At 33.3% G+C, this 14,255-nt stretch overlaps 1 protein-coding gene across 1 annotated transcript; it reads right to left on the bottom strand.

Moving 5' to 3' along the window:
• Window positions 1–1,969: 1,969 nt before the first annotated feature.
• MEF22 (mitochondrial editing factor 22) lies at window positions 1,970–9,246 on the bottom strand. Its single transcript, XM_089752483.1, has one exon. It carries the CDS (start codon window positions 8,367–8,369, stop codon window positions 6,159–6,161), a length of 2,211 nt encoding a protein of 736 aa, XP_089608609.1. The 5' UTR covers window positions 8,370–9,246; the 3' UTR covers window positions 1,970–6,158.
• Window positions 9,247–14,255: the final 5,009 nt, after the last annotated feature.

Genomic DNA, 14,255 nt, shown 5'->3' with positions numbered 1-14,255 from the left:
TGAGATTGATGGCAAGCAAAAAAGCTTGTAATGTTTCCACACAAATCCTTATGTCCCTTGAATGACTCAAGTGGGAAGTAGTAACTTGCAAGTTCAAGAATTAGACCCTTTAGAGAATTATATGACAAATTGACACTTTCCAAGGAAAGGAGATATTTAAGGATTGGTCATGTTAGGTTGTAGCTAAGATCCAAGACCTTTAAGTATGAAATCATTAGCTACCGAGATAGTTCTGCACTTATGAAGATATGGCTTAAATCAAGAACATCTAAGCATTCAAAGAATTGTAAAGGAATAGTTCTATTTAAATGGTTTTTTCCCAAATACAATTCTTGTAAATTTGAGCGAACCCCAAATTGATCTGGAATGGGTCTGGTCAATTTGTTTTTAGAGAGCTCCAATTATCTCAAAGCTGTCAAATTCCTTATTTCTAAGGGTAATGGACTTTCTAAACAATTATGAGCAAGACTTGACCAAATTCTTTATATTTCCTATTTCATGAGGAATTGGACCATGCATGTAAAAAATTTGAGTCAAGGTACAAAATGTTCAAATTGGATAGACTAGTAAGTGACGAAAAAATCAGGCTCGTTAACTTGCTATTATAGAGATGTAATTCAATCAAGTTCATGTTCCTTATTCCACAAGGGATTGCACGATGTAAAAGATTAAAATCTAGGAACAAATAGCTCAAATTCACTAAATAACACAACGAAAATGGGATCGAACCTACAAGGTCATTATTAATAAGAACTAATTTAGACAAATTCATCAAGTGACCTATTTTTGGTGGAACGAAACCACTACTCTTGTTTGAAATGCAGTCCAAAAATTCCAAACTGATCAAACCACCAAAAGTTGGAGGGAGTGTCCCATTTATTTGGTTAAGACTCTAGTCCAAAATTTTTAATTTGGTTAAGTTTCCTAGGGTGGAAGGTATTGAACCTATAATTCTACAATGGTCAAATTATAAAGACACCAATCTCTTCAAGTTTCCCAATTCTAGGGGGATATAACCTTCAATCAAATTATAGGAAACATTCAAAACCTTTAATTTAGTGAGTTTTCCGAGTGAAGATGGAACTCACCAGTTAGATTATTAAAACTCAAATCGAGGTATTTGAGTGATGATAGCACACCTATTTTGTGGCGTAATGCTACCAATAATTCCATTAAAAGTAGCATTAAGATAGACAAAGTTTTGAAAGCAAGAGAAATTTAACTTTTCAAATTTGTCATGAACAAAAAATAGTCAAACATCGATTTTATTGACGCTTCCAACACTATTGGATTATGAACCAGGCCATTTATAACATTGTGAAATGTCCTTCCTATAGCTACTCCATCAACCACTATAACTTGTGATAAATAAGATAACTTTAGAATTGATGGTATTTTTATAATTTTACTAGCTAGGTAAAATTAACTATTTAATTTATTTTAATAACATAATTTAACCCTCTTGGTGTTGGTTCACAGAACAAAGGCTAATATTCCTTTTTTATAACAATGCAACATATAAAATCTTTTTATCTTAGTTTATCTTAAATTTATTGTTTTTTCAATTCTGCTCTGTTTAAACATTTCAAACCTTTCTTTCTAGTAATAACCTAAAAGACCAAAAAAATTATGGATGCAAGTCATTTTCTTTCTTTTTTTTTTTTTATTTTTTCCTTTTTTAAAATGGATGCTATTCAGATCACAGAAACCTAACAAATTTCCAGTTAAACATACTGATTTACAGTTCATTTTTGCAGTATTTTGAGTTACCCAAGCTTAGGCTAGCAGTTAATCAGCTTTGGTTAGGAGGATTCAGGTCCAAGGATGGTTTCCCCTTGTACCTCCCATTTCTACCAAATATATGCAAAGGTATGCATGCTTCTTTTCCTTTGGTTGAAAATGAAATCTAGCATTATATGCAGCAAGAGCTGAACTGAATTTCACCCTAAATCAAATCTTCTCAAAGTACTGAAAAGAAGATCCAAGGAAATGGATGGTGTTTCATTAGATCAAATACCTAGCTACCATGAATTTTCTAGATTTTTTTTCTTTCTCTATTTTCTTGGTCACTATCCATGTGCTCATGTAAACATTTCTGTATGTGAAACCTATAGCACAATATGCTATTTAAAGCACCAAGAAACCCTTGTAGCAATCAACCTCAATAATCGCCCCATGGCTGATGCCCAAGCAAAATGTTGTCTGCAGCAAACTACAATGATATACCTTTTAACAACTGAAGATTGAGAATAGAAAACTCATTGTAAAACAAACCTACAAGGTAGAAGCATCAATGGTCTCTTGAAACCAATTGCCAGCCACATGACACTGCTGCTTGAATAGATGATACACAGAGGAGAAATCATTTGTTAAATGTATTATTATATACTGAGGATTGATGATTATCGGTTGATCTGAACTTGGGTGGCCTCTTTTTTATATATGCACAGCTTCACTTTCATGATCTTCCACCAAACAATGATACAGGGCTAAAATATCAAGAGGATTTACCAAACATAACATTTACAAAGTAAAGGGAAAATAATTCTAATGTCAGATATTACAAGATTTTATAAGAGAAATTACTAGGTCAATATTATTTTCAAGTCAAGAAGGGTTTGTGACCGAAATAACTTTGACAGCATTTATAATTTTGGGTCAAAGAATAGAAAGACAAATAACTCTTGAAAAAAGTACCTAATTGGCAGATGAGAACTTGAGTTCAGATCAGCAATCAAGCAGACATCTATGCCTGAGACCACCAGATTTAAGTTTGCAACTTGGACTGCTACTTGATTCACAAGCAATGAAAATTTTCTGCTATAATAACCATTTCTATCACATAAGTTTGAAGACGAATATTAATAAAATCTTTAAACATTGGTATTAATATCAATAAAATCGGCTTCTATGGCCAATATAACATATATATAAATATATATAAAGTAAATTTGTTTCTTGAGAACACTATTTTACAGTTGAAATCTTTTAACATGTAAAGGTTTTGTTGCTCAACCAAAAAAAAAAAAAAAAATCAGTTCTCAGATTTTCAGACATGTCACAAGCCAAATTCAAGATAAAGAGTGCAACTCAACCTTATTTGTGAAACCTTGTGATCGGTATACCCCTACCATCCATCTCATGTTGTTGATTCTAGCAAGACACTAAGTAAACAATCTAAATGATTTGTTTTCTGGAAGGTAAAAGTATGCCAGACTCTGCAGCAGAAAACAAAGTAGCTCTAAAATAATGCTGAGGACAAAGATCATAAACTAAAAACATTGTCTCTTTCCTCTTTTGCAGGCCATAAAAAATATAGCATTAGCCAGGTGCTCTCTACATGGTGTGAGACATTGCTATCTCAAAAGATTAGTTTTGATAAACATACTTGGTCTGTTGGTCAATATTATGTTCAATTCAAGAGGGATTCATGATTGAAATGACTTTGACTGCATGTATATTTTTAGGACAAAGAATGGGAAATAATTCTTGAAAAAAATACCTAATTGGCATCTGAAACCTTGAGTTCAGAACTGCAATCAACCAGATATTTACACCTTGGAGCACCAGATCTTAAATTTGCAACTTGCAATGCTACTTGACATACAAGTAATGGAAATTTTCATATAGATAAAATCTTTAAACATTGATATTAATCTCAATAAAGTTCGCTTCTGTGGCCATTTTATAAATTAAATTTGTTTCTTGAGAACACTATTTTATATTTTAACTTCTTAATATGTTAAGTTTTTGTTACTAAAAAAGAAAATCATTTCTAAGATTTTCAAAGACTAGTCATGAGCCAAACTCAAGATAAAGAGTGCAACTCAACCTTGCTTGTGCAACCTTGTGATTACTATTCCCCCAGTATCCATCTCATGTTGTTGAGTCTAGCAAGACACTAAATAAACAATCTAAATAGTTTTTGTCTTCTGGAAGGTAACAGCATGTCATAGACTCATAGCTGCGAGAATATATTAGCACTAAAATAATGCCGAAGACAGATCATAAACTAAAAACATTGTCTCTTTTCCAGGCCATTAAAGATATAGCATTGGCTAGGTCCTTTCCACCTGGTGTGAGCCATTGCAATCTTAAAAGTTTTGTTTTGGTAAACATACTTGTCACATTATCTGAAAACATAACTTTGACCACTTACTGGGAAGATGAACTAAATTTACCATTCACAGCTCAAGAAACATGTATCAAAAGGGAAACTAAATTCCAAGTCTCCAAAATATATTACTAGATGTATAAAAAAATACAAGTAGAAATGCATACCACATCCAGTAGTTGGGTTTGTTGTCATGGAACAGAAAATAAGTTCAAACTGGCTATGCATATATTTTGAGATATGACAAACAGGAGTTCGAGACAACTAGTCAAGACTGAGAAACAAGCACATGTTTAGACCAATCTTGTGTTTGCAGTTCCATTAAGAAAGAGGCAAAAAAAATTTTCAAACAATCACTCACCAGGACAGAAGGATCACGAAGGGCAAAGAGTCAGTCTTCAATTCCCCTCGAAGACTTCCAACATTCCTGCATCTGAAGTTGACAATGGCTTAGAATATTGGAAGCCTTTGAGGGAACTTAAAGACTTCTCCATTCTTAAGAAACATTACTTCACTAATTATATATTGTACTTAGCCATACCAAAATATGAGGCTGCATCCAGTATTTATAAGGACAACCACCTCTACTTGCTTCAGGAAGTTGATCAAATCCAAAATTCCATCTTTTCCTTCAATTGCTTTTTTACTTTTCAGGTTGATCTGCAATCTTTTAAATTATCATACGATCTTAATCACAACTAATCAATTCATCCACTTATAAGTGCACTAATCTTCAGCTTTTTCTCAATGCCAGCTTAATTTAATTTGTTATTAACCAATACTATGACACTAGCATATGTTTGGCATCTGGTAACTGTAGCCTGAACTTTTGGGGGAATAAAGAGTTATTAGGATGGACTAATTCCCTACTTCAAAGGTCAAGGAAATCAACCGTATCTTTCCTTTCCATGGGAATTTCAACCTTGGGTGGATATTAAATACTTTATTAATTCAACAAGTCTACCAGAAAAACGGCAAACCACCATAAATGCCAATCTTTGGCGTTGGAATCCATAGCCACCCAAAAGTTCTTATAGGTTTTCAACTGCTGAAGAATAATGACCAGGAACCATGGGTTGAGATTTTCAACTTATTGAACAAGTTATACAAAGGCAAAGACAAACATATTCTTTCTAGAGATATTATGTGATCCACTATTTTCTTCTTTTTTTTTTTTTTTTGGGTACAATTATGTGATTCGCTATAATCTTTCTATAGTTTAAAGATATATAGCATGCAGTCATGAAATGAATTTCTAGGTTTCTAACAGGTACTATATCACTATATATGTTGATCTCCTCCACATGAGACTTTTTGTTTTAGTCATTTTTTAATCTTGGCCAAAGAAGCTTCTTATTGCAAAATTTTATGAGAAAGGCATGCGAAAATAGTTAATTAGCATTATCAATGTTTATACATAACACAGACATATTCCAACTTCACTAACAATGTAAAGTTGTTAGTGTCAGTTCCATTAAATTCAAAAGTACTTTTTATCTCATTCAATATGAATTTCTAACTCTTTTAGCAATATTAATTATGAATGTCATTTCCTATCCAAAGATCATAGATACTAGTTAAATCAAATAAACCCACCCAAGATTCATGTTAAACATACTAATTTACATTTTTGTCATAGTATCACTTGCCTGCAAGCTGCACCATGCAAAGGCATCCTTCTTTCCTGTGATTTGAAAATGAAATCTGGCATATGATGCTGTAGGAAGTGAACTGAACTCTCCTTTCAAATCAAATCTTGTTAGGAATATTTGCCCATCAAAATCTTCTAGAAGTGCTCAAAAGAAAATTCAAGGAAGAGGAGGGCCACCCTTAAATTCATTGTGTATCACAGTCATTAGACCAAAATGAATTCATGCAAGTAACCTGATTTTTCTCATTTTCATATCCAATACAAGCTAAATGCCATGAAACGTTTACAAACTGCCTTCATCTAGATTAGCTGAATAGATCATAATGCTCATGATAAATCCAAACTGATTGTGCTTCTTACCAATAATCTCCACAAGAACACTGATTGTGCTTCTTACCAATAATCTCCACAAGAACAAACTCCATCTTTAAAATGATGAAAACGGTTTGCATCCCTCACAACTATCTCCCTGTTAACAAGCTTTGAGATAAGCTTGGTGGCTGAATGACAATTAATACATGCCCGCAGATTCTTTGTTATCCTAAGTGTAGTTCCTGGTGCAGTACTTATTAAGCCAAAGGCAATTGCTAACCTTTCACTGTGATTACAAAGGGTTTCCTCGATCTCTTCATAATTCAAATCATGCAAGGAAGAATCTGTATGTGGAATGAATCCAGCTTGCTTCAACCTTCTCTCCAATGACTCAAGTTCCTCATAAATCTCCTTAGATCGTGGATGTGATTTGTCTCCTACACGAAATGCTTGAAGTTTCCCATTTATCTCAATCAAACTATATCCCAGGTCCTTGCTTAGTCCCTTCTCCCTCATCAAAACTCGTATCTTTGCAACACGATCCCACATTCTGGAAGAAGCATAGAGATTGGAGAGCTGTACATAATGCCCTGTATTATAAGATTCTAGTGAGAAAAGCCGTTCTGCAGCATATTCTCCAAGTGTCACATGGCGATGAATCTTGCAAGCACTTAGAAGTGCTCCCCACACTGATACACCTGGTTCTATTGGCATATTCATAATAAAATCATAAGCTTGATCTAGATAACCAGCACGCCCAAGAAGATCAACCACACAAGCATAATGTTGGTGGCAGGGCTCAATTCCGTAGTCTTTCATGCTGTGGAAAAGTTGCCATCCATCTTCTACACGACCTGAATGGTTGCAAGCTGTGAGAAGTCCAAGAAAAGTGACATCATTAGGGCAGACACCTGCTTGCTTCATCAATTGGTACAGGTCTAAGGCTTCCCGTCCCCTACCATGCAATCCATATCCCACAATCATGGCACTCCACATGACAACATCTTTATCAAGTGTTCTATCAAAGACCATGCGGGCCATATCAACATTTCCACATTTTGCAAACATATCAATAAGAGCTGAGTTGACAAAAATATCATCTGTATGCTCACTTTTACTGATATAATTGTCCATCCATCTAGCTAACTCAACAGAACCAACTTGTGCACAAGCTATAACAGCAGACCTGACCGTTATGGAATCTGTTCTGATATTGTTAGAAATCATCTCACGGAAAAGTTCTACAGCATCCTCAGCATAACCATTCTTTGCATAACCAGAGATCATGGCATTCCACAATATCAAATTAGGAACCTTCATTTGATCAAAAAAGGATCTGGCAACCCTTACTTGCCCACATTTGGCATACATTGCAGTCAGCGCAATGAGCAAGTCAGGCTCCAATTCAAGCCCTGTCTTAATAACAAAGCCGTGGATAGATTTCCCATGATCCAGATCCTCAACATCTGTATGTGCCCTAATAACACTAACAAGAGCAACCCAATCTGGCATTACACCCGTTTCCCGCATTTCATCAAAAACGCTCAAAGCCTCTATAGGCAGTCCATTCTGAGAATACCCCGAAATCATGGAAGTCCAAGAAACAACATTCCTAAACTTTAACCCATCAAAAACAACCTTGGCACTTGCAATTTTCCCACATTTCGCATAAAAAGCAACCACCCCGTTTTGAACAAATACATCCTTTTCAAACCCAAGCCTAAATATCTGCCCGTGAACTCTTCGCCCCATTTCAAAACCCGGTAATCCACCACAAGCTTTAAGGACATGAGGCAGTGTATAACCATCAGGACTAACCCATAGAACTTGCATTCTTGAATACATTTCAATAGCATTAGCAAACATACTATACTTAGAATAACCTCTAATGATTGCATTCCATAAATACACATCTGGCTCAGGAAATTCATCGAACACTTTACGTGCATAACTGATTTCTCCAAGTTTCACAGCTGAATTAATGAGCTTTGTGATTAGAAAACCATTTTGATGAATACCAAGGAGGAGTAACTTAGCATGGATTTGGGTTAAGTTGGTTTTCTGGGTCGAATTGTCGATTAAATTAGAATAGAAGGAATCGAAATTGAAGGTGTGAAAGATGAGTGAATTATCATTTGAAGAGAAGTGTTTGAGAAATTTGAATGAGGTGGCGGGAAACTTAATTGATAGTACCGTTGCAAAGTCTAACAATGTGATTTTTGTGGGATAAAGAGAACAAAGCGAATAAAAAGGGTGTGAGATTTTTGAAAGGAGAAAAGGACTTGAAGCCATAAAAAGTGATTAATGGCATCATTCCATTTGCTAATGGAAGTTATTACTTATTTTGGGGGGAAAAGTTGATGCGAGGGCTGCCCTGCCACGCACTTCCCTTGTTAAAAGCTCACGCCCTCAGCCACTACCTGCAAAGATGCTTGGTATTGCTCTCTTAGGCATGACGGCTAATGTGCCTTTGGTGTTTTTTTTTTTTTTTTGGATAAACTGAATTTTTATTCATTCAAAGTCGGTAGGAATCTACTACAATATAATTATTCTACAACTTAACAAACAGAGAAAAAATAATTCGTTAACAGCTTATTCTGAAAATTCTACATTCAGATTCTAATCTTTTCTAAGTTTTTTATTTATCATATCTCCTGCAATATGTTTCAATTCACGCAGGCTGTACCTTACAATTTTCTTGACTTTGTCCACCATTTGTGCAGTTGTCATCTTCCTTTGCTTGAATATCCTTTGATTCCTTTCCCCCCATATGAAATATATACATGCGTTCTAGGTAATTCTCAATAAAATTGAGATCAAAGCTTTTCCTTTTAATCTGTTTTCCGCTCAGCTTAGTTCTGTGTCTCAATTTCCTACGCTTTTATCAATGTTGCATAGCTGAAGGATCTTTTGCCAAACTTCTTTTGTATAGACACACTCAAAGTAAACATGGTCTCTTGTTTCATCTTCATTGTGGCATAAGTTGCATCTACTATCAATTCTCATTCCCCATGATCACAACCTATCCTTCATCGGAAGCCTATTTAAGATCGCCATCCACGTTATTAGTGAATGTTTTGAGATGTGATATTTGAACCATATTAGTTTCTGCCATCCCACTTTCCGTTGTTGTGGTCTGATCTTTTTTCATACCATGGCAATGTCATATTGTCCTTTTGAAAATGGCCATACCTTCGCTCCGTTTTCCTTTTTGATGAACTTTTGGACGATCTACCTTTTTTATGTGCCTTTGGTGTTTGAAAGAGCATACTAATAACTTTTTAGAATCATGGTTTGCAGCCATTCATACAGTTGTGCTCTTCATAGCCATGCTTAGAAAGTCTGTTATAATCACAGATTTAAATCCAATGCAATTGCGGACTTAATGGGAACTATTATTGTTATCGTGTTTATTGCAATTCTGTAAAAATTGACTTTCAAAAAATATTTAGTTTCATTTTTGTCAAGATGGTGCTGGCAAACCATCCTACTTAAAATGTTCAACAAGGAAAATGGGATTGATTAACCCAGTTTGACATGCTTATTTTCCTTTTGAATTGGTGTCCAACCCAATCCGTTGCTGCATTTATAGATCTGCTGATCCAATTAACTTTGAATCCTTCAAATTTCCCTTCATTCCTTCTATGTCTTTTACCATTGGGACTACTCATCAGTTCCTCATGCTTTCCTTCTGCCTCAGTCCATTGTACACAATGTTAGAATCTATTTCCATAATTATCTTCCTAATCCTCATTTTACTACGTGCACCACTCCCTCTTTCACAGCTAATGCTTCAGCCTCTGCAGCATCATGCACTGCTACTTCTTTTCCCTCTTTGCCCACCAATTCTCCTTCAGAGTTTCTTATAACCACGCCTATGTAATATCCCAACCCAAATTATAATTGAACTAAACTATTACCAAAACCCATTAGTTTATTAATAAATTAATTATTAAAAATAAAAAGTAGCTGAGATATTTTATTAAAGAAAACTTAGTTATCGTAAAACAGAAAAAAAAAAAAACTAAGCTCTTTTTTCTTACCTTTTTTAGGGTTAAAAAGTATGAAAAATCAAGTTGAGAATTTAAAATCGGAGACTACAATCGAGTTAATCTCTTAAAGGTGAATATATGCCATATTTTTATTTTTAAAAAAGTAACATGTTGATTCTTATTATTTAAAGTTGAAGTTTTAAAAGAAAAACTAAGAAAAATTACGAAATCTATGAAATCTTTTTATTAATTGTAATAATCTATTTGAGTAAATTATTGAGCTTTATTTACTTCATGTTATTAAGATTTGTTAGCTTAAAGACTTAAAATAAACAAAGAGAGAGGTGAATTGGTTGATAATAAATTTTTCAAAATTCAATATCCAATAAGCACAAATTTTACAAATTAATTTTTCTAAGCAAATTAACACAACAAATGAGTATATTAACAATCTTAAAGTAAGAGATAGAGATAAAAAATCAAACACCGAAATATATAGAAGTTCGGCCCTTCCATTAAGCACCTATGTTCTCTCCCTTAGCCTCACTTACCAAAAAGTTTAATCCACTATATATTGAATGTTACAACCTAGCTCTTTAAAGTTCTATATAATCAATACCATATTCTTTTAAGGGTTATCATTCCCTTTAATCTCACAACCTCACAATACAAGCTTTTGAGTGTTTTAAAAATTCAAAAAACCTCTTTAAAGTTGGGTGTTTGCTAATTTGAAGTACAAATCAAAATTAATAAGAGTATCAAAAGAAAATCTGATACAACAAGAATTTATGCACTTTTCTTACACTAATATACTATTTGATGCTTGAAGAGGATGGTAGATAAAAGCAACAAGTTTTTTCAGCTTTTTCATTCTCTTCAAATGCAATGGAAAACCTTTATTTATACATTGAAAGAGTAAGATAGTTGTTGCTTGCATTTAATGCTTGAAACTTGCAAAATTTTAGACAAAATAATAGTCGTTGGACTTTTTGGGCACCAGAGAATCGATCCCCTCATATAGGAGATCGATTGGGTCAGTGGAAATCAAGACCAATTTTGTGCATTATCAAACTACCTGATTGATCAGGTGAAGGACTAGATCAATCCCTTATCCCAGGTGATCAATCCCTTATGTAGAGGGATCGATTCCTTCTACAAATTTTAAAACCCATTTTGCTTCTATATAGAAAATGGATCAATCCCTTTAAAGAAAGGATTGATCAGTTTACATAGAAAACCTAGCCAATCGATCTCTACAAAAAGGGGATGGATTGATTTTTGAAAAACTTGCACAAGATAAGTTGCTAGAAGAAAAATGGATCGATCACTTTAGCTAGGGGATCGATTAGGTCATGTGAAATAATCGATCCCTCCCTTTAGGGGATCAATCAATTCTATCCCAGATTGTCCAAAAGTCTATTTTTGTTTCCAAAACATGTTTTGCTTTAGTTCAAAAATAATTTTTGGCAAGATAGAAGTTGAAAAAATGTTCAATTTGAGATAAAATAAATTTGATTCATGTTAGGAAAATTTTTGCTTTATCAATTCAAAAACTTTTATCAATTTAAGGCCAACAATCTCTCTTTTTTGATATGACAAAACCAACTAAAAAATTTGCTTTAAAAACATTTTTCCATTTGAAAAGTAGGCTTCCCTTCACTTTTAGCATAAAAAAAATTTAAACAAGCTAAGAACAAGAATATAACTATCAATATCAAGATCATTAATAGATAAGGCAATATCTATATATCCATTTAGAATTACTCCCTCTATAACATATGAGCAAGTCATCAAATGACCCTTTGTTGTAAACCTTGTTTCAACAAGAATTTTTCATTTCATTACTTCTCTTCCTTTTTGTCATTTCAAAAAAATCAAGACAATCAAAGTAATATGACAATCAATTCAAAGCAATAATAAGCTCAATATATGTTCAAATCAAATCAACTTAATTCCACAACTCAATGCCATAGTAAATCAATCAATATACCAATTTTCACATAACATCAAATTTAAACCAATTCCAATGCAATACACCAAATGCCACTATGAAAATAAAATGCATACATCATTAATATAAATGTCAAATAACGAGGTTTAAAAACATAATGCAAAATGTCTTTAAGAAAATTAAAACTTAAAAAGATAAATATGTAGGGAAAACATCCAAGGCATGGCACCAAGGTAGATCATTAAAGAGAAAGATAAGGTGGGAAATGGTGGAAGTGCTAGTTCATCTCAGTCCTCATTTGACAAATTTCTTCAATCATGGCATTCTGATTTAACTCTAAAATTTCAAGCCTTAAATTCATGTCTCCAACCATAGAGCACAAGCTATTCATTTGAACCATCATAATTTGTAATGCACCTTAAGTATCAAATGGTGGACTAGAGAGTTCTTATTGAGGTACATCAGAAATACCAAGAACATCATGCTCTTATTCTTCTTGCACAACCCTAATTTTTGTATTTCTAATCCATAAACTAACTGTATTTTATATATAATCCATACCATGCAAAGTATAAACTCCAAAAATACTAAATGGGTCATTAAATACAATCTCTCTATCACTTCTAATGTTAATACCCAATTTCTTCAATAGATTACTTATAGCAAAATCATACACTAAAGTTTAATCTCTATTTTGAACTACTCTCATTATGTTATTAAAGATAAAGTGCACAAGTTTAAGTTTCTCTTTATGTTTGATCTTGTACATCTACCAGTAATCTTGTTTCCTAATAGTTGAATAATTGGTGCCAAATGGTGCCAAAACATGAGTAATTATAAGGTGTAATAATTTATCATACGTAGAGAGTTTAGTGGCCTATGTAAGAGCAATTCTCAAGTTTTCATTCCTAAAGATATCTTGAGCTAAATCTAACATTTCACACATAGTGTTTGTGTCCTCATCATCATCTAGTATAAAAGTTTCAGCCAACAATTACTTATTAACCATAATCTCTCTACCCATCACAAAAGTTTTGAACCTATCAAGATAATATCTATTTTCAGTCCTTTTAATCTCAATATATGTAGCATTACTATAAAACACCTTGACTAGATTCTCATAAACTATTTCATCCATGCACATATAATTCATTTAGCCAAAATCTTTAAATACATGCAGATAAAGAAACTCAATAGATTGGAAAAATTCAAGAGATATTACACTTGTCATGCTTAATCTCCCTATGAGCAAAATTTGCTTCATACCTTTTCTTAGCACCAAGATTCATAAAATTCTAATTGAATGAGGACTTAATTGATGAACTAGAAGCCTCCCTTAAAGGACTCCTTCTTATTCCAACACTTTTTTTGGTTTTAGATGCCATAGGAAAATTGCACATAAGAAAATAGGTAATCTTTGATGAAATAGATGAAGGAAACTAACAATATAGGTGATAAGAAGCGATACAAGTTTGTGAGAAGTAAGAATGTTGAATGAATGATGAAAGTTCAAAAAGGGATCAAAACTCTAGAAAGAAAATGGGTAGGAATGATTTGTGATGATTTTAGTATGATTTCCTAAAAACTAGATAAAGATTTTGCAAGAAAATAAGAAAACTTAAAGATTTTTGTAAGAAATTTTGATTGAAAGGGATGAGTTTTAAAAGAATTTATAAGAGAGAGGATTAGGGTATAGGAAAGTAATAAAATAGGAAGATGAAGATGGAGTCTCGTGTGGGGTTTTTTTAAGAAGAAAAGTCAAAATTTAGAAAGCCAAAACAGTGAGTTTTTAAACTGCCAGCCTACCTGATCTATCGAGCCCCCAAGGAGATCAATCTGTTCATGCAAAACCCAAGTTAATTTAGCTACTTGGTGAAAAACCAATCGATCTGTTCCTTCATTAGTTCAATCGGTTCACGTGTAGCCTTTTTTTTTTTAAATAACTATTTTAAACATGCATTATAACATTTCAAATGTAATTATACACAAGTTATCAAATGTGAACCCACATTTGTTCAAGGCATTAATTTATCAAGAATTCATTTCAATTAGCATTCATCATACAAAGTTCACCTTTAATTGTATAAAATCTATCTCTATCAAGAGGTTTTGTAAAAATATCAACTAATCGATGCAAAGTATCAACATATCCAAGCACAATATCACCCTTTTGAACATGATCTCTAATGAAATAATGCCTAATTTCAATATGCTTAGTTCTTAAGTGTTGAATTG

The sequence above is a fragment of the Durio zibethinus genome, chromosome 23 (assembly GCF_047325235.1).
Source record: "Durio zibethinus cultivar Kanyao isolate XHJ-2024 chromosome 23, ASM4732523v1, whole genome shotgun sequence".
Taxonomy (NCBI): Eukaryota; Viridiplantae; Streptophyta; class Magnoliopsida; order Malvales; family Malvaceae; genus Durio; species Durio zibethinus.
The sequence above is the reverse complement of the archived record's forward strand: the minus strand, read 5'-3'. Positions and strand labels throughout refer to the sequence as shown.

Coding starts and splice junctions, on each gene's coding strand:
- MEF22 (XM_089752483.1), bottom strand. CDS start 8,369: ATGGCTTCAAGTCCTTTTCTCCTTTCAAAAATCTCACACCCTTTTTAT.